Source organism: Hemitrygon akajei, chromosome 20, assembly GCF_048418815.1.
Source record: "Hemitrygon akajei chromosome 20, sHemAka1.3, whole genome shotgun sequence".
NCBI lineage: Eukaryota > Metazoa > Chordata > Chondrichthyes > Myliobatiformes > Dasyatidae > Hemitrygon > Hemitrygon akajei.
Genome location: NC_133143.1, coordinates 5794516 through 5820045, shown reverse-complemented (window position 1 = coordinate 5820045; position 25530 = coordinate 5794516). Strand labels below are relative to the sequence as shown.

At 45.6% G+C, this 25530-nt stretch overlaps 1 protein-coding gene across 1 annotated transcript in view; it reads left to right on the top strand.

Moving 5' to 3' along the window:
• Positions 1 to 25530, top strand: part of LOC140714004 (rab effector MyRIP-like) — a 706896-nt gene that overhangs the window by 377637 nt on the left and 303729 nt on the right. The window contains exons 4-5 of the mRNA XM_073024678.1: positions 12292 to 12428; positions 17908 to 17979. Coding sequence (XP_072880779.1) covers positions 12292 to 12428; positions 17908 to 17979 — 209 coding nt within the window. The remainder of the gene's footprint in view (positions 1 to 12291; positions 12429 to 17907; positions 17980 to 25530) is intronic.

Below are 25530 nucleotides of genomic sequence, written 5' to 3'. Positions count from 1 at the left end.
ATAATCTTGGGATCTTGGCATTGATGGCAAAGCCAGCATTTACTGCCCATCTCTAACTGACCTTGAGAAACTGGGGGTGAGTAGCCTTCCAGGTAAAGTTCCTTTCATTATTGTTCTGACAAGTAATATGAGTGTTGAACCACTTTTCTCATTCCACAGGTAGCCACTTGTGCCACGCTCAATCCGGGACATCTTGTAAGGGATCCTTGCATGGTTGTCCGTTCCGCTCCAGTGACTGTTATTCTCCTCACATAGAGAGTTCAGTAAAAAAAGTAATTTCCCATTAGATGGTAGTGGGTTTCCTTCAGCTAAAAAGTACAGAAATCGGAATCCCTTTCTTGAAAGCTTATAATGGAAGTTATGGAGTTACTGAAACTATGATTGATGACTTTCATTTAGGAAGAAAACAAAAGTATTAAAATATCTGACAAACATCTGTTCAACAGGAGAAACGGGAAAAACAGTTCAACGGTGGTAGACTAATGAATCAGGTTATCACTAATTTTCATTTGGCCCATTTCTGAACTAGATTAGGGAAACAGATGACCAAATGATGAGATGTGGCATTTAAAGTTTATGCTGCCAAAAAAAAACAGGCTCTTGGAATGAAACTCAGTTAATTCAAAATAAAATTTGTGTCCATAGCCTTGACAAAATCATTAACACTATGAATCAGAAGCTCATGGTCATGGCCGTTTGCAACAGTCGGAAAGCTTTGTGCAAAGGAGCTTTGGTAAACTTATGGAAACATTACAGCTGATATGAGCAATGGATCAGGTTGTAAATTATATCATGCTTACATACTGTATGTTTATGAGTGTGGAGGAAGGAAGGTGCGATCATGGGCAGATTCCATCTACAAGTTTGCTGTGGTACCACATAGTGGGCTGTACCTCAAATAGTGATGAGTGGGAGGGAGGTGGAGAGCTTATCAACATGACAGCCAGTAAAAATGATATCAGAGAATGGTGACTTTTTGTGTTGGGCTCCCAAATACTCTCATCTAGAACTACTGCAGCTGAGATCAGTCGTCAGAAACACAGCAGTAAGTCACATTGTTTCCAGTCATTTAAGGAAAATAGTGATCTTCAGAACTGGTATACTGTAGACTCCAGACCAGCTCCGGAGTGAGCACAGCTGCTGGAAGCTCAGAGAACATCTCAGGAAACACAGCTCTGAGTAAAACTGAGCACCCAGTGTCCTAAGCTCCCATTCCCCCCCCCCCCCCCCATCATCCTCCCAGCTAATGTACAGTTGCTAGAAAATAAATTGAAAGCCTTGGAGCAAGGCTGCGGTACCAGAGACACCTGAAGACTGTTGTCCACTCTGCTTCACAGAGACATGGCTCACCCCAGCACTCTAGAAACTGCTTCAGAAGGTTGGTATGGTCCCTCAAATTCTAAGAACTTTCTACAGGGGCACAATTGACAGCATCCCAACTGGCTGCATCACTGCCTGGTACGGGAACTGTACTTCCCTCAATCGCAGGTCTCTGCAGAGAGTGGTGCAGACAGCCCAGCGCATCTGTAGATCCAAACTTCTCACTATTCAGGACATTTGCAAAGACAGATGCATAAAAATAGCCCAAAAGATCATTGGAGACCTGAGTCACCCCAATCACAAACTGTTCCAGCTGCTACCATCCGGGAAACGGTACCGCAGCATAAAAGCCAGGACCAACAGGCTCCGGGGACAGCTTCTTCCACCAGGCCATCAGGCTGATTAATTCATGCTGACTATCCTGTTGTGCATAATATTTATTATAAATTACTATAATTGCACATTGCACATTTAGACAGAGATATAACGTAAAGACTTTTACTCCTCGTGTTATAGGAAGGATGTTAAGAAATAAAGTTAATTGAATTCAGTCCAAGCGCTTCACCTTTCACCATATAGACAGGATAGCAGCATCAGATAAAGGCGGAGAGAACGACAGTTGCTTCATTGCATTGCACAGCTGTGGCAGTTCTGTCTCAGACCTGCTCCCCCAGCCTGGAATGTCTGGTGGTCAGGTGTTCTGCCGAGGAGGTTCCCTGTGATGTACGTTCCACCCTTGCTGGCACCATGACCAGCAGTCTCAAGGCAGAACATTCTGGCAACTTCAACTTGGCCAGCCTAACATCTCTGATAAACTACCAGCATGTCACCTGTGGAACCAGGAGGCAGCACACTTGACCACTGTTTCACCACCATCAAGAATGCTTACCCTTGCCTTGCCCTTTGGAAAGTCTGATCACTTGGCCGTACTTCAAAATTTGAAGAAAATTTATTACCGACGTACATACTGTATATGTCACCATGTCACTATTTTCTCATGGGCATACTCAATGGATCTATCAAATAGTAAGTATAACAGGACCAATGGAAGACTGTGTAACCAGGGAGTTCAACCACAGTGCAGAATACAACAAACTGTGCAAATGCAAATACAATCGGCCCTCCTTATCCGCGGGGGATTGGTTCCGGGACTCCCCGCGGACACCAAAATTCACGGATGCTCAAGTCCCTTATTTAACGTGTCTTGGTGCGGTGGTCTTTAGGACCCAGCGGAACCCCGGACTTTATTTAACATTCTCAGTGCGGTGGACATTAGGACCCAGCGGTGAAGCTCTGAATCCGCAGTGTTTCTGTTCAAGAAAATAATCACGATCACGATTGAAAATAAGGTGGAAGTAATAAAGCAATCAAAAGGAGGTGAAACACCATCGGTCATTGGAAAAGTGTTAGGCTACAGTCGGTCAACAATCGGAACAATTTTAATGGAGCATGTGAAAGGCCCTGCCCCGATGAAAGCTACAATTATTACTAAACAACGCAGTGGTTAAATTATTGAAATACTTACGTTTCTTAAGTGTTTTATATGCATAGAAATGTAAAATATGTACTATATACTAAGAAAAACGTTTGACTGACACTAAATAATACCGGATGTACCTGTTCTGACTTCAAATCCGACTTAAAGACGGACTCAGGAATGGAACTCATTCATAACCCGGGGACTGCCTGTACTTTTAAGTCATTTCTAGATTACTTATAATACCTAATACAATGTAAATGCTATGTAAATAGTTGTTATACTGTATTGTTTAGGGAATAATGACAAGAAAAAATAGTCTGTACATGCTCAAACAACGAGTGATGGAGAGAGAACTTCCGGGTTTTCCCGATCCGCGCAAAACTTAACGTCACAGATAGCTATGATATTTCACTCCCTGGTGAACCAAACACCTTTTAAGTATGTTTTGACAGAGATATTAAAAGTATGGTTGCATGAATCCTAACAACATCCGGTGATCCTCTGATCTCAGTCTTGGTCAGAAGTCAGAACATCCTTCAAGATGGTGAACCCTCACAAGGCGTCAGGCGCCAGACATACCTAGCTGGGTACAGAAACCTGTGCCAAGCAGCTAGCTGAAGTGAATTGAACTGAATTGACTTTATTTCGTACATTCTTCATATACATGAGGAGTAAAAATCTTTACGTTATGTCTCCGTTTAAATGTACAATTGCAATTTATAGTCATTTATAATAAATAGTATGTACAACAGGACAGTCAATATTAATATAGAAGTACAATTATATCAGCATGAATTAATCAGTCTGATGGCCTGGTGGAAGAAGCTGTCCTGGAGCCTGTTGGTCCTGGCTTTTATGCTGCGGTACCGCTTCCCGGATGGTAGCAGATGGAACAGTTTGTGGTTGGGGTGAATCAGGTCCCCGATGATCCTTTGGGCCCTTTTTACACACCTGTTGCTATAAATATCCTGAGTAGTGGTAAGTTCACATCTGCAGGTGTGCTGGGCTGTCCGCACCACTCTCTGCAGAGTCCTGCGATTGAAGGAGGTACAGTTCCCGTACCAGGCGGTGATGCAGCTCCCTGGAGTGTTCAAGCACATCTTCAACTTCTCACTGGTGCAGTCAGAATCAGGTTTAATATCACTGGCATATGTTGTGAAATTTGTTGCTTTGCAGTAGCAATACATACTAATAAAAAAACTATAAATTATAGTAAGTATAGTGACACACGGTATACATGGTACAGTGACACAGATCATTTACCGTGTACAGTGACGCAGAGCATTTACTGCGTACAGTGATGCACACACAGGATTGATGTTAATTGATATAGATAATCACAAAATCGGCTAATATTGTGATGTCTCCTGCTGGATAAGACATCTCTCACCTGTAAGGTTTCAGTTGAAAACCAGCTTGATATTATTCCAGCGTTTTTCTGGTCCACTCTGATCAGCGCATCCCTGAAACCCCAGACTTGAGTGTTGGTCTGGATTCAGTGCTTTCAACTGGAGATTCTACTGCGCTAGGTTGCAGTTCTAACCCTCTTGTTCACCAGCTCGTTCTGGAACAAGGGATTCACTTGGCCATCTGCTGATGTGGTCTAGATGTCGGAGACATCCTCAAGTGCTGAAGTATCTTGTCGGCCCTCTTTCAGCTCAACTTCCCCTTTCATCCAGCTTCAGCTCTCGTCGTTCGCACAAACATCTCCCAACTCAAAGTTCCAATGTTCCATATTTGAATTGTACCACACTTTCATTGTCTTTTGTCTGTCTCTTACTCAATCTTCCAGACGGGCGCAATAAATCTGATCGGGAATGTAACCTGCGGCCATCTGAAGCTCAGACCGAGAGAAACCTGTGGCAGTTTGTGGGGTTATTGGGTACCAGAACAAAAGCCCCTTGATCCTGCTGTGAATATCCCCATTCAACATTTAGATCCCCTGCTTGACAGTCTGAACAGCTCTTCCAGCCATGCTGTTTGATGATAGGTGATAAGGGGCCATAAATTGCAATCAAACTCATTGCCTTGTAAAATAGTTTGAATTCCTCACTTGTGAACACAGGGACATTATCACAGACCACAGTATTGGGGTTTCCATGCGTACAAAATACTGTGTGTACAATGTTTATCATCGTCTCGTTGGCCTTGATCCATTAAAAATGCACATCGACAATTAGCAATAGCACATGACCATCCAATGGACCTGCGTGTAAATGTCTCCAGTGTTTGCTGGGAACATAGGTACGGCAGTATTAAAGCTTGCGATTGCTGGCATGGGGTTGCATGCACAAACAATTTGCTCAAAGTCTTCATCAATGTTTGGCCACCAAATGCAATTCCGGTCTAGTGCCATCATGCGTAATATTCCTGGATGTACACAATGTAACTCTCCCAGGATGGGAACCATAATTGTATAGGAATTACACTTCATGTTCCCCACAGTAGACAACCATCATAGATGCGAAGCTCATTTTAATGTAGCAAAATTTCAGACACACAAGCTGGCTATCCATCTTCCATGTACCCTTTTACTTGTGCCAATGTTACATTTTGATCAATTTTTTTCTTTTGGATCATAAGGTCCTAAGATATAGGAGCAGAAGTAGGCCATTCGGCCCATCAAGTCTGTTCTGCCATTCAATCACGGGCTGATTCAATTCTTTCAGTCATCACCACTCCCTTGCCTTCTCCCCATTCCCTTTGATGCCCTGGCTAATCAAGAACCTATCTCTGCCTTTAATGTACCCAATGACTTGGCCTCCACAGCCGCCTGTGGCAACAAATTCCACAGATTTACCACCCTCTAAAGTAAGTAATTTCTCCTCATTTCTATTCTAAATGGACATCCTTCAATCCTGAAGTTGTGCCCTCTAGTCCTAGACTCCCCTACCATGGGAAATAACTTTACAAATATCTGGCAAACACGAGGAAATCTGCAGGCTGGAAATTCAAGCAACACACACAAAATGCTGGTGGAACACAGCAGGCCAGGCAGCATCTATAGGGAGAAGCACAGTCGATGTTTCAGGCCGAGACCCTTCGTCAGGACTAACTGAAAGGAAAGATAGTAAGAGGTTTGAAAGTAGGAGGGGGTTGGGTGAAGCTGAGAGCCGGAAAGGTGATTGGCAAAAGGGATACAGAGCTGGAGAAGGGAAAGGATTATGTGACGGGAGGCCTCAGGAGAAAGAAAGGGGGAGGGGAGTACCAGAGGGAGATGGAGAACAGGCAGACTGATGGGCAGAGAGAGAGAAAAAAAAACAAACAACTAAATATGTCAGGGATGGGGTAAGAAGGGGAGGAAGGGCATTAACGGAAGTTAGAGAAGTCAATGTTCATGCCATCAGGTTGGAGACTACCCAGCCGGTATATAAGGTGTTGTTCCTCCAACCTGAGTGTGGCTTCGTCTTGACAATAGAGGAGGCCATGGATAGACATATCAGAATGGGAACGGGACGTGGAATTAGAATGTGTGACCACTGGGAGATCCTGCTTTCTCTGGCGGACAGAGCGTAGGTGTTCAGCAAAACGGTCTCCCAGTCTGCGTCGGGTCTCACCAATATATAAAAGGCCACACCGGGAGCACCGGACACAGTATACCACACCAGCCGACTCACAGGTGAAGTGTCGCCTCACCTGGAAGCACTGTCTGGGGCCCTGAATGGTGGTGAGGGAGGAAGTGTAAGGGCAGGTGTAGCACTTGTTCCGTTTACAAGGATAAGTGCCAGGAGGGAGATCGGTGGGAAAGGATGGGGGGGACAAGTGGACAAGGGAGTCGCGTAGGGAGTGATCCCTGCGGAAAGCAGAAAGGGGAGGGGGAGGGAAAGATGTGCTTGGTGGTGGGATCCAGTTGGAGGTGGCAGAAGTTACGGAGAATTATACATTGGACCTGGAGGCTGGTGGGGTGGTAGGTGAGGACAAGGGGAACCCTATCCTGAGTGGGGTGGTGGGCAGATGGGGTGAGGGCTGATGTGTGGGAAATGGGAGAGATGCGTTTGAGAGCAGAATTGATGGTGGAAGAAGAGAAGCCCTGATGCAGACTGGGAGACCGTTTCGCTGAACACCTACGCTCTGTCTGCCAGAGAAAGCAGGATCTCCCAGTGGCCACACATTTTAATTCCATGTCCCATTCCCATTCTGATATGTCTATCCATGGCCTCCTCTACTGTCAAGATGAAGCCACACTCAGGTTGGAGGAACAACACCTTATATACCGGCTGGGTAGCCTCCAACCTGATGGCATGAACATTGACTTCTTTAACTTCCGTTAATGCCCCTCCTCCCCTTCTTACCCCATCCCTGACATATTTAGTTTTTCCCCCTCCCTTTTTTTCTCTCTTTCTACCCATCACTCTACCTGTTCTCCCTCCCCCTTTCTTTCTCCCGAGGCCTCCCGTCCCATGATCCTTTTCCTTCTCTAGCTCTGTATCCCATTTGCCAATCACCTTTCCAGCTCTCAGCTTCATCCCACCCCCTCCGGTCTTCTCCTATCATTTTGCATTTTCCCCTCCCCTCCTGCTTTCAACTCTCTTACTATCTTTCCTTTCAGTTAGTCCTGACGAAGGGTCTCGGCCTGAAACGTCGACAGTGCTTCTCTCTATAGATGCTGCCTGGCCTGCTGTGTTCCATCAGCATTTTGTGTGTGTTGTTAACAAATATCTAATAAGTTCAGACCTTTTAACATTCAGAATGTTTCTATGAGATCCCCCTCATTCTCCTGAACTCCAGGGAATACAGCCCAAGAGCTGCCAGACATTCCGCATACAGTAACCCTTTCATTCCTGGAATCATTCTTGTGAATCTTCACTGAACCCTCTCCAATGTCAGTATATCCTTTCTAAAATAAGGAGCCCAAAACTGCACACAATGCTCCAAGTGTGGTCTCATGAGTGCCTTATAGAGCCTCAACATCACATCCCTGCTCTTATATTCTATACCTCTAGAAATGAATGCCAACATTGCATTCGCCTTCTTCACACGGACTCAACCTGGAGGTTAACCTTTAGGGTATCTTGCACAAGGGCTCCCAAGTCCCTTTGCATCTCTGCATTTTGAATTCTCTCCCCATCTAAATAATAGTCTGCCTGTTTATTTCTTCCACCAAAGTGCATGACCATACACTTTCCAACAGTGTATTTCATTTGCCACTTCTTTGCCCATTCCCCTAAACTATCTAAGTCTCTCTGCAGGCTCTCTGTTTCCTCAACACTACCCACTCCTCCACCTATCTTTGTATCATCGGCAAACTTAGCCACAAATCTATTAATACTGTACTCCAAATCACTGACATACATCGTAAAAATCAGTGGTCCCAACACTGACCCCTGTGGAACTCCACTGGTAACCAGCAGCCAGCCAGAATAGGATCCCTTTATTCCCACTCTCTGTTTTCTGCCGAACAGCCAATGCCCCACCCATGCTAGTAGCTCCCCTGTAATTCCATGGGCTCTTATCTTGCTAAGCAGCCTCATGTGCGGCACCTTGTCAAAGGCCTTCTGAAAATCCAAGTACACCACATCTACTGCATCTCCTTTGTCTACCCTGCTTGTAATTTCCTCAAAGAATTGCAGTAGGTTAGTCAGGCAGGATTTTCCCTTCAGGAAACCATGCTGGATTTGGCCTATCTTGTCATGTGCCTACAGGTACTCCGTAATCTCATCCCTAACAATCGATTCCAACAACTTCCCAACCGCTGATGTCAGGCTAACAAGTCTATAGTTTCCTTTCTGTTGCCTCCCACCCTTCTTAAACAGTGGAGTAACATTTGCAATTTTCTAGCCATCCGGTACAATGCCAGAATCTATCGATTCTTGAAAGATCATCGTTAATGCCTCCGCGATCTCTCTAGCTACTTCCTTCAGAACCCAAGGGTGCATTCCATCAGGTCCAGGAGATTTATCCACCCTCAGAACATTAAGCTTCCTGAGCACCTACTCAGTCATAATTTTCACTGCACAAACTTCATTCTCCTGACACGCTTGAATGTCCGGTATACTGCAGACGTCTTCCACTGTGAAGACTGATGGAAAATATGCATTCAGTTCCTCTGCCATCTCTGCATCTCTCATTACAATATCTCCAGTGTCATTTTGTATTGGCCCTATATCTAACCTCAATTCTCTTTTACCCTCTATATACTTTAAAAAGCTTTTAGTATTTTCTTTGATATTAGTCGCCAGCTTCCTTTCATAATTCATCTTTTCCTTCCTAATAATCTTCTTAGTTTCCTTCTGCAAGTTTTTAAAAGCTTCCCAATCCTCTATCTTCCCACTAGCTTTGGCTTCCTTGTATGCCCTCTCTTTTGCTTTTACTTTGGCTCTGACTTCACTTGTCAGCCATGGTAGTGTCCTTCTTCCTTTGGAAAATTTCTTCTTATTTGGATTGTATCTGTCTTGCACTTCCCTCAGTTTTCACAGAAACTCCAGCCATTGCTGCTCTGCTGTCCTTCCTGTTAGTGTCCCTTTCCAGTCAACTTTGGCCATTTGCCCTCAACTGCCATTGTAATTTCCTTTATTCCACTGAAATACCGACACATTGGATTTTAGTTTCTCCTTCTCAAATTTCAAAGTGAGCTCGCTGATATTGTGATCACTACCCGAGATGTGATGATTGAAGATGTACGGACCTACTCCATCAGTCGTTGGTGGTTCTGACTCTTGAGGATATTCTCGTGTTGGAAGATGGTGTAAGCCATGTGTGGTGTAGTTGTTTCTGTCAGGAACATAAGATGTTGTGTACTGATGAGCAGACAGGCACACAGCCCACCGCTGCGTCCTTGGTGCTGCCATTGGTGGCACAACCCTGCTCTCACCAAGCAATCCCACCGATGGTCTGCATCAGCCTCGAAACGTAGGCCGTACCGGTAATGGTGAAAACACACGACCCCATAAACAACTGACAGTGCTTCCTTGTCCAACTGTACTTAGCTTCACTCGGGTGGGTTGATGGTGCATGATGCAAAAGCGACAGGCTTTTCATCACCATCTGTATTCTTCTGGGTTAGCACCAAACCAACACCATGAGGGGAGGTATCAGAGTGCAAAACTATCAGTGTCCCTGGTCTGACGTGCATTAGTGTTTGGGATTGAGTCAGCATTTGTTTCTCTCTCTGAAAAGCAGATTCCTCTGCTCGTATCCAATGCCACCTCGTACCTTTCTACAAGAGAGTGTAAAGTGGAGCGAGAAACATGATGTAGCATGACAGACCGTCACACGGTGGATAGAACAGCCGGGAAGCTGAAAGGTCTGAGAGTAGATAAGTCACCCGGACCAGATGGACTACACCTGAGGGCTCAGAAAAGCTTATTGAAAGGATTGTGAAGGCATTCATAGAGATCTTTCAAAAATCACTAGATGCTGCAATGGTTCCAGAGAAAATTCCAAATGTCACTATACTCTTAGAGTCTATTAGTAAAAAAGAGGTTTCAGAGTACTTGGAGAAACATGATAAGAATGATCAAATGGTGGAGCAACAACACTCACAAAATGCTGGTGGAACACAGCAGGCCAGGCAGCATCTATAGGGAGAAGTGCTGTTGACGTTTCGGACCAAGACCCTTCATCAGGACTAGATGGCCTGACTGACCTGTTTTTACTCAAGTAAGCAGCACCTACTGCCACTCCTTTGTCTATTCTGTCTGGTATTTCTTCAAAGAATCCAAACAAACTGATCAGGCAAGATTTCTGTGGTAAGATTTGGATCATCTGGAGATGAGGAAGGATAGTGTCCTTCTCCTTAACACTGTGATGATCGTTAAATCATCCATATGCACAAGCACCTATTTATCATCTTTTCCCCACAAGAGGAGTCACTTCTGAAATTATCATTTAATTTCCCCTTTGTTAGTCCTTTCACTTTATTCAGCTTTCGCACACTTTACAATCAGTTTGTCTGGGTGAAGCTGCAAACTCAAGGAGCAGCCGTTGTGTGTCGTACCAGTTTCATACCTGTTCTGTATAGGTCTGTGCGAAACTGTTTGCTGCTATATTTGTGGTAGTGATTGTTGTGATTAATGAACCAGTGCTAGTTCAATGAACATTCATCGTGCTGCACCTCTAGCCTCCTGCATGTTAGGTATGTTCTGCACAGACATCATCATAAAACGACCCATATCGTGTGCTAATTGCATTTTACACAAGGTGCAGAGAGTATTACTAGCCTCAAGTTATGTGATATCAAGGTTTTGTCTGTTTTTACAAGATAAAAACATAGAAACATCGAAAACCTGCAACACAATACAGGACCTTCGACCCACAATGCCATGCCGAGCATGTACTTACTTTAGAAATTACCTAGGGTTACCCATAGCCCTCTATTTTTCTAAGCTCCATGTACCTATACAGGAGTCTCTTAAAAGACCCTATCGTATCCACCACCACCATCACTGGCAGCCCATTCCAGCACTCACCACTCTCTGTGTAAAAACCTTACCCCCGACATCTCCTCTGTACCTACTTCCAAGCACCTTAAAACTGTGCCCTCTCATGTTAGCCATTTCAACCCTGGGAAAAAGCCTCTGACTATCCACACGATCAATACCTCACGTCATCTTGTACACCTCTATCAGGTCACCTCTCATCCTCCGTCGTTCCAAGGCAAAAAGGCCAAGTTCACTCAACCTATTCTCATAGGGTATGCTCCCCAATCCAGGCAACATCCTTGTAAATCTCCTCTGCAGATAAATTGGTAAGTTGATTTATTATTGTCACATGTACCCCGATGCAATGAAAAGCTTTCTTTTTCATGCCATCCATACAAAATTTTAATACAAAAGTAGTTTGAGGCAGTAAAGTAAAAACACTGTCAGAATGCAGAATAAAGTTTTACAGTTATGGAGAAGTGCAGTGTTGTGAAACAATAAGATGCAGTACAAGACAGGTCACCGGTCCATCTCATCATTCTATGATAGCAGGATGTATGCAGCAGTAAGTTAAAAGTGTCATGATAGGCATTTGCCCTTTGAATCTGTTCCTCCATTCAATGTACATCAACTCCAATTCCCTAGCCAATCCTCATTTCCATTTGCCACTGGAGTGACAAGGAATTAATCTGAGTGATGTGTTGATATGAATACATTATTTCATCGTGATTCAACCCTATCTGAGCTCTTTGAGAGGTCCCATTTTGCCTCCATCTCATGACACAACCTGTCCCATCTCTGCAGCAATGCTCGACTCCCCCACGCTCAACTTCCTCACATGCTTCAGTCACACCCTTGTGGATTGTTAACTCACTCTCCCTGTTGATGTGGCTGGCTGAGATGCTATCTCACCAGCATTGATCAGTGTTGGTTGAAATGGCACTTGGGTCACATAATCATCACAAAAATGAACATTGAATGCACCTACTTGGATTGAGTAAGTAGTTCCTTTCATTTTGTAAGCTTTGATTTAACCTGTTTGTGTTTTATTGTATTGAACACAATGATGTGTAAGTAATGTTTTGTGACGACATTTTGTTTAGCTGGCTGAATCTGTCCTTGTTTCTCTAGGCTCCTGAGGACCCAGTCTTTGGAATGGTATTACAATAATGTCAAGTGCAGGTTCAAACACTTCGGCAGTGCCAAGGTGGTTCACACATTATACAAGCGACGCCTTGCAGGCAGAGGAAGCCAACCTGGTACACTAGGTATTTATAAGAGTTTTACTCACTCCTTGTAATATAAATATTACAATGCTCAAAATGCTCAACAGACTGGACATCATCAATGGGGTTGGAAACAGAACCAATGTGGTAAGTTTCCAACATCTGCAGATTTTTCCTTCTTTGATTAGTCACTGTTGGTGAGGCAGATTATTATCCCTTCTCTCTTCCCTGGATATCCACATATAATCACAGGGAAACGTGACTAGCTTAGGTAGGCAACTTGGTTGACAAGACAAGTTGGGCCAAAAAGCTTGTTCCTGTGTTGTGTAACAAATTTAAGTTTATTGTCATTGGCAAAGATACACAGGATAGAAATGCTACAAAAATCTGCTCTTTTCAGCAAAGTATATTACAAACATAACAAACATAAGTTAACATAAACTTAAATTATAGATTTACACACCAAAACAGAAAAAGTAAGTGCAATTATGTTACTAATAGTTGAGAGAAAGAAACAAAGAAATGTAATCTGAGATAGTTTTGAGGTTTGTTCAAGAACCTGATGACAGTGAGGATGGAGCTCTTGTTGAACCTTGAGGTGGGGTCTTCAGGACCCTGATGGCGGAACTGGAAAAAGGGCTTGGCCCAGATAGTGAAAGTCCTCGATGATGGGTGCTGCCTTCCTGAGATATTGCCTCTTGTAGATGTCCTTGATGATGGAACTGACCAAGTTCACCGTTCTGTGTAGCATTCCTGTGGGGTTTTCTGTGATGCAACCAGTCAGAATGCTTTTCAGTCTTTAGAAGTTTCTCTGAGTCTTTGTTGACATGCTGAATATCCCAAAACTTTTTTAAAAAGTGGAAGTGTTTCTGCACCTTGTTTGTCGTTACATCTGGGCCCAGGCTTGACCCTCCGAAATGTTGACAACCAAGAACTCAAAGCTGCTCACCATTTCTGTTGTAGACCCTCCATTGAGGTTCGGTGCATGTCTGATATCTTTCACAGTTGCAAATTCAGCACTGCTGGATCTATTAAGCACAGTGTCCTCAGCAGAATTGCACTCAGCATGGAATGAAAAGTGCTATGAAAATTTACCGTTCTAATAGTTCCGTCATCGCACCTCAGGTAGGCACAGCTCACTTCTGTCTTCTATTGGCTCACTGAAGCTCCCAATCACTCCAAAGAACACAGGTGGGATGAGGATGTTGTTTCATCTTCTAAACCTAAATACAACAATATGTACCTGGCATGTGTCAAACCTCCTGAACAGCGACCTAGGCCTCTGCTGTCCTAGCATGCACAGTCACATTCACCCAGAACTCTGAGCCTGCTGACTCACTCCAGCTGTAAATTAAGCAAATGCCTTAATTTGAAATCTCTGATGCTTCATCATTTTCTCCATCCCGCTACGCACTGATGTCTCTGCGCCCAGGCCTGGGCCCTGCCATGTTAGAGGGCTGACGATAAGTATTAATGACATCACAGATTAATGTGCACTTCCAAAAGCAGTCCAATTTAAATTCCTAGAGCAAACATGAGGAAATCTGCAGATGCTGGAAATTCAAACAACACACACAAAATGCTGGTGGAACGCAGCAGGCCAGGCAGCATCTATAGGGAGAAGCACTGTCGACGTTTCGGGCCGAGATCCTTCATCAGGACTAACTGAAAGGAGAGATACTAAGAGATTTGAAAGTAGTGGGGGAAGGGGAAATGTGAAATGATAGGAGAAGACCGGAGGGGATGGGATGAAGCTAAGAGCTAGAAAGGTGATTGGTGAAAGTGATACAGAGCTGGAGAAAGAAAGGGGGAGGGGGGAGCACCAGAGGGAGATGGAGAACAGGCAGAGTGATGGGCAGAGAGAGAGAAAAAAACAAACAACTAAATATGTCAGGGATGGGGTAAGAAGGGGAGGAGGGGCATTAACGGAAGTTAGAGAAGTCAATGTTCATGCCATCAGATTGGAGGCTACTCAGCCGGTATATAAGGTGTTGTTCCTCCAACCTGAGTGTGGCTTCATCTTGACAGTAGAGGAGGCTATGGATAAACATATCAGAATGGGAATGGGACGTGGAATTAAAATGTGTGGTCACTGGGAGATCCTGCTTTCTCTGGCGGACCGAGCGTAGGTGTTCAACGAAATGGTCTCCCAGTTTTATCATTCTTACTTTGACTACATGTTTAGTAGAGAAACAAAATAAAAGAAAAAAAAGGGCCCAATCTTATTAAACAGTCTATTGTACAAAGTTGGAGCTCACAGAGAAGTCGATCGTTCACCATCAAACTCCTCCAATCGTCACGGCACTTCAGACCCTCGCTCCGACACCACACCGTCCGGCGGTCTACCAAATCTCTCCATTTGTGTGTTTATCTTCATCTCTCCTCGGCAAAAGAACCCAAAAAACTCCTTACAGATTCATTAGATAGGGCAACAAAATCCTGATTGACTAACATGCATCCAAAGTCCTGTTATCTCCAGCCATAACCCAAACATTACTGCTACAGAGAAACCGTTACCTCAGCAAAGAACATTACAGAGCAGCCATTTCATTGTGTCAGCTTCCCTCACTCACTGTCTGAATATTCTGTTCTCTGCAGCAGACAAAGAGCCCTCACTCGGTGCCTTAATATCCTGTCCCATCACTCGGTGTCTGAATATCCTGTTCCCTCCCTCGGGTGTCCGAATATCATGTTCCCTCCCTCGGGTGTCCGAATATCATGTTCCCTCCCTCGGTGTCTGAATATCCTGTCCCCACACTCGGTGTCTGAATATCCTGTCCCCTCACTCGGTGTCAATATGCTGTCCCCTCACTCGGTGTTCGAATATCCTGTTCCCTCCCTCGGTGTCTGAATATCCTGTCCCCACACTCGGTGTCAATATGCTGTCCCCTCACTCGGTGTCTGAATATCCTGTTCCCTCCCTCGGGTGTCCGAATATCCTGTCCCCTCACTCGGTGTCTGGATATCCTGTCCCCACACTCGGTGTCTGAATGTCCTGTCCCCTCACTCGGTGTCTGAATATCCTGTCCCCTCACTCAGTGTCTGAATGTCCTGTCCCCTCACTCGGTGTCTGAATATCCTGTCCCCACACTCGGTGTCTGAATGTCCTGTCCCCTCACTCGGTGTCTGAATATCCTGTCCCCTCACTCAGTGTCTGGATATCCTGTCCCCACACTCGGTGTCTGAATGTCCTGTCCCCTCACTCTGTGCCTGAATATCCTGTTCCCTCACTCGGTGTCTGGATATCCTGTCCCCTCCCTCGGTGTCTGGATAGCCTGTCCCCTCACTCTGTGCCTGGATATCCTGTTCCCTCACTCGGAGTCTGGATATCCTGTTCCCTCACTCTGTGTCTAGATATCCTGTTCCCTCTCTCGGTGTCTGGATATCCTGTCCCCTCACTCGGTGTCTGGATATCCTGTCCCCTCACTCTGTGCCTGGATATCATTTTCCCTCACTCTGTGCCTGGATATCCTTTTACCTCACTCGGTGTCTGAATATTCTGTCCCCTCACTCGGTGTCTGGATATCCTGTCCCCTCACTCGGTGTCTGGATATCCAGTCCCCTCACTCAGTGTCTGAATATCCTGTTCCCTCACTCGGTGTCTGAATATCCTGTTCCGACACTCGGTGCCTGAATATTCTGTTCCCTCACTCGGTGCCTGAATATCCTGTTCCCTCACTTGGTGCCTGAATATTCTGTTCCCTCACTCGGTGTCTGCATATCCTTTCAACTCACTCGGTATCTGCATTTCCTTTCAACTCACTCGGTGTCTGGATATCCTGTCCCCTCACTCTGTGCCTGGATATCCTTTTCCCTCACTCTGTGTCTAGATATCCTGTCCCCTCACTAGGGGTCAGGATATCCTTTTCCCTCACTCGTGTCTGGATATCCTGTTCCCTCACTCGGTGCCTGAATATCCTGTCCCCTCACTCGGTGTCAATATTCTGTTCCCTCACTCGATGTCAATATTCTGTTCCCTCACTCGGTGTCTGGATATCCTGTCCCCTCACTCGGAGTCTAGATATCCTGTTCCCTCACTCGGTGTCTGGATATCCTGTTCCCTCACTCTGTGTCTAGATATCCTGTTCCCTCACTCGGTGTCTGGATATCCTGTTCCCTCACTCGGTGTCTGAATATCCCATTCCCTCACTCGGTGTCTGGATATCCTGTCCACTCACTCGGTGTCTGGATACTCTTTTCCCTCACTCGGAGTCTGAATATCCTTTTACCTCACTCGGTGCCTGAATACTCTGTTCCCTCACTCAGTGTCTGCATATCCTTTCAACTCACTCGGTATCTGCATATCCTGTCCCCTCACTCGGAGTCTAGATATCCTGTTCCCTCACTCGGTGTCTAGATATCCTGTTCCCTCACTCGGTGTCTAGATATCCTGTTCCCTCACTCGGTGTCTGGATATCCTGTTCCCTCACTCGGTGTCTGAATATCCCATTCCCTCACTCGGTGTCTGGATATCCTGTCCACTCACTCGGTGTCTGGATACTCTGTTCCCTCACTCAGAGTCTGAATATCCTTTTACCTCACTCGGTGCCTGAATACTCTGCCCCCTCACTCGGTGCCTGTATTACCTGTCCCCTCATTCGATGCCTGAATATCCTGTTCTCTCACTTGGTGTCTGAATATCCTGTTCCCTCTCTCGGTGTCTGAATATTCAGTTCCCTCACTCGGTGTCTGGATATCCTGTCCCCTCACTCAGTGTCTGGATATCCTGTCCCCTCACTCTGTGTCTGGATATCCTGTTCCCACACTCGGTGTCAATATGCTGTCCCCTCACTCGGTGTCTGAATATCCTGTTCCGACACTCGGTGCCTGAATATCCTGTCCCCTCACTCGGTGTCTGCATATCCTTTCGCCTCACTCAGTGTCTGCATATCCTGTCCCCTCACTCGGTCTCTGCATATCCTGTCCCCTCACTCGGTGTCGGGATATTCTGTCCCCTCACTCGGTGTCTGAATATCCTGTCCCTTCACTCGGTGTCTGGATATCATGTCCCCTCACTCGGTGTCTGGATATCCTGTCCCCTCTCTCGGTGTCTGAATATCCTGTCCCCTCTCTCAGTGTCTGAATATCCTGTCCCCTCACTCGGTGTCTGAATATCCTGTCCCTTCACTCGGTGTCTGAATATCCTTTTCCCTCACTCAGTATCTGGATATCCTGTCTCCTCACTCAGTGTCTGGATATCCTGTCTCCTCACTCAGTGTCTGGATATCCTGTTCCCTCACTCAGTGTCTGGATATCCTGTTCCCTCACTCAGTGTCTGGATATCCTGTCCCCTCACTCAGTGTCTGGATATCCTGTTCCCTCACTCAGTGTCTGATTATCCTGTTCCCTCACTCAGTGTCTGGATATCCTGTCCCCTCACTCAGTGTCTGGATATCCTGTCCCCTCACTCAGTGTCTGGATATCCTGTTCCCTCACTCAGTGTCTGGATATCCTGTTCCCTCACTCAGTGTCTGGATATCCTGTTCTCTCACTCGGTGTCTGATTATCCTGTTCTGTGCAGGAGACAATGTTCTTGATGGCAGCCAAGAGAATGAAGAGCAGATCTGTGGCACTGTGTGCAGACAGACAGACGGTGAGTTTTAATCGTTAGTGATAAGTTGTAAGTGGATTGAAAATCCTGATTTATTTTTTCAAGTTGGGTTCTTCAAGTGAGGTTATGATGAATTTGGAGCCTTCTTTCCTCAACACAGGGTTGGCACTATAATGCGGCCCAGAGGGAGAGACGTATTAATGGAAGAGTAGGTAAAACTCAGTCTCCATAGCCATGATCTACTGTTGCTCAGTCTTAGAGACTGTGACTGTAGGCACTGGATCAATTCAAACAATACCCATAGAGGGGAGGCTGAGTTGATAGTTTTGAGTAGAGACAGTGTGGTATTATCAGAGTAATTTACATCTTCCTGCCCAGCATTCTGCTGGCCTGGTGTCACTCCCTCTGTCAGGTGGTGGGATCATAGAGCTGTGCGGGTGATTTGTGGAATCCATTGAGAGCTGAGGTGAATGGAAATAGAATTAGACAGTAAGACATCGGAGCAGAATGAGACCATTCAGCCCATCAAATCTCATCACCATTCCATCATGGCTGATTTATTACCCATCTGAAACCCAGTATCCTACCTTCTCCCTGTAACTCTTGATGCCCTTATTAATCAAGAAGCTCTTAACCTCTGCTTTAAATGTGTCAATGTCTTGGACTCCACAGCCACTCATGGCAACAAACTCCACAGATTCCGTATTCCTCCTCACCTTTGTTCTGAGGCTGGGCCTTCAGATCCCACACTCATACACTGTAGGAAACATCTTCTCCACATTGGCTCTATCTAAGCTTTTCAATATTCAATAGGTTTCAGTGAGATTTGCCTTCATTCTTCTAAATTTACCAAATGCTCTTCATATGTTAACTCTTTCGTTCCTGAAATCATTCTTGTGAACCTCCTTTGGACCCTATCAATGCCAGCACATTTTTTCTTAGAAAATTGGTCAAAAACTGCTCCGTGCGGTCTGACCAATGCATTATAAAGCTTGATATTATACTCTGCATTTCCCTTCCTCACCACCAACTCAGCCTACAAATTAACCATTAGGGAATCTGCACAAGGACTTGCAAGTCTCTTTGCACTGCTGATTTTTGAATTTTCTCCCTATTTAAAAAATTGTCTTTGCCTTTATTCCTTCTGTGGAAGTACATGACCATCCACTTCCCTCCATTTTCCATCTGCCACTTCTTTGCCCATTCTCCCAATCTGTCTATCCTCCTGCAGACTCTCTGCTCCTCAGCATCACCTGCCCCTCCACCTATCATTGCATCATCTGCAAACTTAGCCACTTAGTCAATTGCATCATCTAAATCATTGACATATAATGTGAAAAGAAACAGTCCCGATAGCAGCCCTTGCAGAACACCAGTAACCAATCAGATTAGCCCCCCTTTATTCTCACTCTTTGCCTCCTGCCAGTTAGCCAATCTTCTATCCATGCTAGTAACTTTCCTGTAATACCATGGGCTCTTAAATTCATAAGCAGCCTCATGTGAGGCACCTAGTCCTGTAGTCCTTTATTCTTAATAACATCTTACCAAACACAGAGATCAGGCTAATGGACCTATAACTTTCTTTTTTCAGCTTCTCTCCCTTCTTAAAGAGTAGAGTAACATTTACAATTTTCCACTTCTCCAAACCATTCCAGAATCTCGTGATTCCTGTAAGGTCATTACTAATGTCTCCACGATCTCTTCAGCCACCTCTTTCAGAACTCTGGGGTGTAGTCCATCTGGTGCAGGTGACTTATCTACCTTCAGACCTTTCAACTTCTTGGTAATAGTAACTATACTCACTTCTGCCCCCTGACACTTGAATTTCTGGCATACTGCTGGTGTCTTCCACAATGAAGACAGACACAAAATACTTGTTAAGTTCATCAGCTATTTCTTTGTCTCCACTACTATGCCTGCAGCATCATTTCCAGTGGTCCAATATCTACACTCACATCTCCTTTACTCTGTTACATCTGAAAAACTTCCTGTATGATCTTTTATATTATGAGCTAGCTTAGTTTAGTATTTCATCTTTTCTCTCCTTATGGTTTTTTAGTTGCTTTCTGTTGTTTATTAAAATCTGAATCCTCTAACTGCCTACTGTTTTTTTGCTATATTATATGCACTGTCATTTGCTTTTATGCTGTCTTTGATTTCCCTTGTCAGTCACAGTTGCCTCATCCTCCCTTTAGAATACTTACTCTTCTTTGGGATATATCTATACAGCGCTTTATAAACCATATATAACAATCACAGCACGGAAACAGGCCATTCTGGCCCTCCTAGTCCGTGCCGAACTCTTAATCTCACCTAGTCCCACCTACCCGCACTCAGCCCATAACCCTCCACTCCTTTCCTGTCCATATACCTATCCAATTTTACCTGAAATGACACAACTGAACTGGCCTCTACCACTTCTACAGGAAGCTCATTCCACACAGCTATCACTCTCTGAGTAAAGAAATACCCCCTCGTGTTTCCCTTAAACTTTTGCCCCCTAACTCTCAAATCATGTCCTCTCGTTTGAATCTCCCCTACTCTCAATGGAAACAGCCTATTCACGTCAACTCTATCTATCCCTCTCAAAATTTTAAATACCTCAATCAAATCCCCCCTCAACCTTCTACGCTCCAATGAATAGAGACCTAACTTGTTCAACCTTTCTCTGTAACTTAACTGCTGAAACCCAGGTAACATCCTAGTAAATCGTCTCTACACTCTCTCTAATTTATTGATATCTTTCCTATAATTCGGTGACCAGAACTGTACACAATATTCCAAATTTGGCCTTACCAATGCCTTGTACAATTTTAACATTACATCCCAACTTCTGTACTCAATGCTCTGATTTATAAAGGCCAGCGTTCCAAAAGCCTTCTTCACCACCCTATCTACATGAGACTCCACCTTCAGGGAACTATGCACTGTTATTCCTAGATCTCTCTGTTCCACTGCATTCCTCAATGCCCTACCATTTACCCTGTATGTTCTATTTGGATTATTCCTGCCAAAATGTAGACCCTCACACTTCTCAGCATTAAACTCCATCAGCCAACGTTCAGCCCATTCTTCTAACCGGCATAAATCTCCCTGCAAGCTTTGAAAACCCACCTCATTATCCACAACACCTCCTACCTTAGTATCATCGGCATACTTACAAATCCAATTTACCACCCCATCATCCAGATCATTTATGTATATTACAAACAACATTGGGCCCAAAACAGATCCCTGAGGCACCCCGCTAGTCACCGGCCTCCATCCCAATAAACAATTATCCACAACTACTCTCTGGCATCTCCCATCTAGCCACTGTTGAATCCATTTTATTACTCCAGCATTAATACCTAACGACTGAACCTTCTTAACTAACCTTCCATGTGGAACTTTGTCAAAGGCCTTGCTGAAGTCCATATAGACTACATCCACTGCCTTACCCTCGTTAACATTCCTCGTAACTACTTCAAAAAATTCAATAAGGTTTGTCAAAAATGACCTTCCACACACAAATCCATGCTGGCTACTCCTAATCAGAACCTGTCTATCCAGATAATTATAAATACTATCTCTAAGAATACTTTCCATTAATTTACCCACCACTGATGTCAAACTGACAGGTCTACAATTGCCAGGCTTACTTCTAGAACCCTTTTTAAACAATGGAACCACATGAGCAATATGCCAATCCTCCGGCACAATCCCCGTTTCTAATGACATCTGAAAGATCTCCGTCAGAGCTCCTGCTATCTCTATACAAACTTCCCTCAAGGTCCTGGGGAATATCCTGTCAGGACCCGGAGATTTATCCACTTTTAAATTTCTTAAAAGCGCCAGTACTTCCACCTCTTTAATTCTCATAGGTTCTATAACTTCCTTACTTGTTTCCCACACCTTACACCATTCAATATCCTTCTCCTTAGTGAATACCGAAGAGAAGAAATCGTTCAAAATCTCTCCCATCTCCCTCGGCTCCACACATAGCTGACCACCCTGATTCTCTAAGGGACCAATTTTATCCCTCACTATCCTCTTGCTTTTAATATAACTGTAGAAGCCTTTCGGATTTACTTCCACCTTATTTGCCAAACCAAACTCGTAACTTCCTTTAGCTTTTCTAATCTCTTTCTTAAGATTCCTTTTACATTCTTTATATTCCTCGAACAATTCCTTTAATCCATGCTGCCTATATCTATTGTAGACATCCCTCTTTTTTCGAACCAAGTTTCTAATATCCCTTGAAAACCATGGCGCTTTCAAACATTTAACCTTTCCTTTCAACCTAACAGGAACATAAAGATTCTGTACCCTCATAATTTCACCCTTAAATGACCTCCATTTCTCTATTACATCCTTCCCATAAAACAACTTGACCCAATCCACTCTCTCTAAATCCCTGCGCATTTCCTCAAAGTTAGCCTTTCTCCAATCAAAAATCTCACCTCTAGGTCCAGTCCTGTCCTTCTCCATAATTATATTGAAGCTAATGCTATTGTGATCACTGGACCCGAAGTGCTCCCCAACACATACATCTGTCAGCTGACCTATCGCATTCCCTAACAGGAGATCCAACACTGCCCCATCTCTAGTTGGTACTTCTATGTATTGTTGCAAAAAACTATCCTGCACACATTTCACAAACTCTAAACCATCCAGCCCTTTTACAGAATGAGCTTCCCAATCTATGTGTGGAAAATTAAAATCTCCCACAATCACCACCTTGTGTTTACTACAAATATCTCCTATCTCCTTACACATTTATCTCCTTACGCTTTCCAAGTATCTTCCAGAAATTCCAGCCATTGCTGGTCTGCCATCATCTCTGCTAGTTTCACTTCCCAATCAACTCTGTCCTGCTCCTCTCTCATGCCTCTGTAATTCTCTTTACTCTACTGTAATACTTATACATCTGACTTTACCTTCTCCCAATAGCATCCAGATCAAAAATGAGTCCATTGACATGAGGCCACAGCCTCAGCCTTAGTTTAGAGCAGAGCTGAATAGACCTCACAGAGCCCTCAGACACACGGCCTGGAGCAGCTGGAACAGGCCTCAGCCTCAGTTCAATGCAGAGTGTAAACCTCGCCTAACCCTCAGACACACGGCCTGGAGCAGCTGGAACAGGCCTCAGCCTCAGTTCAATGCAGAGTGTAAACCTCGCCTAACCCTCAGACACACGGCCTGGAGTAGCTGGAACAGGCCACAGCCTCAGTTCAATGCAGAGTGTAAACCTCGCCTAACCCTCAGACACACGGCCTGGAGTAGCTGGAACAGGCCACAGCCTCAGTTCAATGCAGAGTGTAAACCTCGCCTAACCCTCAGACACACGGCCTGGAGCAGCTGGAACAGGCCACAGCCTCAGTTCAATGCAGAGTGTAAACCTGGCCTAACCCTCAGACACACGGCCTGGAGCAGCTGGAACAGGCCACAGCCTCAGTTCAATGCAGAGTGTAAACCTCGCCTTACCCTCAGACACACGGCCTGGAGCAGCTGGAACAGGCCACAGCCTCAGTTCAATGCAGAGTGTAAACCTCGCCTAACCCTCAGACACACGGCCTGGAGCAGCTGGAACAGGCCACAGCCTCAGTTCAATGCAGAGTGTAAACCTCGCCTTACCCTCAGACACACGGCCTGGAGCAGCTGGAACAGGCCTCAGCCTCAGTTCAATGCAGAGTGTAAACCTCGCCTAACCCTCAGACACACGGCCTGGAGTAGCTGGAACAGGCCACAGCCTCAGTTCAATGCAGAGTGTAAACCTCGCCTAACCCTCAGACACACGGCCTGGAGCAGCTGGAACAGGCCACAGCCTCAGTTCAATGCAGAGTGTAAACCTCGCCTAACCCTCAGACACACGGCCTGGAGCAGCTGGAACAGGCCACAGCCTCAGTTCAATGCAGAGTGTAAACCTCGCCTTACCCTCAGACACACGGCCTGGAGCAGCTGGAACAGGCCACAGCCTCAGTTCAATGCAGAGTGTAAACCTCGCCTAACCCTCAGACACACGGCCTGGAGCAGCTGGAACAGGCCACAGCCTCAGTTCAATGCAGAGTGTAAACCTCGCCTTACCCTCAGACACACGGCCTGGAGCAGCTGGAACAGGCCACAGCCTCAGTTCAATGCAGAGTGTAAACCTCGCCTTACCCTCAGACCCACGGCCTGGAGCAGCTGGAACAGGCCACAGCCTCAGTTCAATGCAGAGTGTAAACCTCGCCTTACCCTCAGACACACGGCCTGGAGCAGCTGGAACAGGCCACAGCCTCAGTTCAATGCAGAGTGTAAACCTCGCCTTACCCTCAGACACACGGCCTGGAGCAGCTGGAACAGGCCACAGCCTCAGTTCAATGCAGAGTGTAAACCTCACCTAACCCTCAGACACACGGCCTGGAGTAGCTGGAACAGGCCACAGCCTCAGTTCAATGCAGAGTGTAAACCTCGCCTTACCCTCAGACACACGGCCTGGAGCAGCTGGAACAGGCCACAGCCTCAGTTCAATGCAGAGTGTAAACCTCGCCTTACCCTCAGACACACGGCCTGGAGCAGCTGGAACAGGCCACAGCCTCAGTTCAATGCAGAGTGTAAACCTCGCCTTACCCTCAGACACACGGCCTGGAGCAGCTGGAACAGGCCACAGCCTCAGTTCAATGCAGAGTGTAAACCTCGCCTAACCCTCAGACACACAGCCTGGAGCAGCTGGAACAGGCCACAGCCTCAGTTCAATGCAGAGTGTAAACCTCGCCTAACCCTCAGACACACGGCTTGGAGCAGCTGGAACAGGCCACAGCCTCAGTTCAATGCAGAGTGTAAACCTTGCCTTACCCTCAGACACACGGCCTGGAGCAGCTGGAACAGGCCACAGCCTCAGTTCAATGCAGAGTGTAAACCTTGCCTTACCCTCAGACACACGGCCTGGAGCAGCTGGAACAGGCCACAGCCTCAGCCTCCGTTCAATGCAGAGCGACTAAAGCTCACAGAGCCCTCAGACATGGAGACCAGTACTATATTCATCACCCTTTTTGATTTTGCCCCGATGTTACACTTCAACTCATCCCACTGACTGCAATATTACCCTATCATCTGCCTGTCTTTCCTCGCAGTCTCACTACACACTGCATCAACTTGTATACCAACAGCTCCAGAAAACCTGATCACAAGGATATTTGTTCCCCTCAGGTCTAGGTGTAACCTGCCTTTTTTGTATAGGTCATGCCATCCCAAGAAAGTGATAACAATGATCCATAAATCTGAACTCCAACCCCTGCACCACTTCCTCAGGCAGTCATTCATCTGTACTGTCATGTGGCTCTAGGAGTTATCCACAAATTACTACCTTGGAGGTCCTATTTTTCAGCCTCATCAGACCCAAAACTCACGGCAGGGGGCCTTTTCTTCCTTTCTACGTGTGTCATTGTGAACGCGACCTCTGGCTGCTCACTCTCTCTCGAGTACCTTCTACACTGCTTGAAGATATCTTGGACCTTAGCATCCAGGGAGACCACACACTATCCTGGTGTCTGGGGACATCACAATATCCTGGTGACTGGGAGACATCACACTGTCCTGGTGTCTGGGAGACCTCACACTATCCTAGTGTCT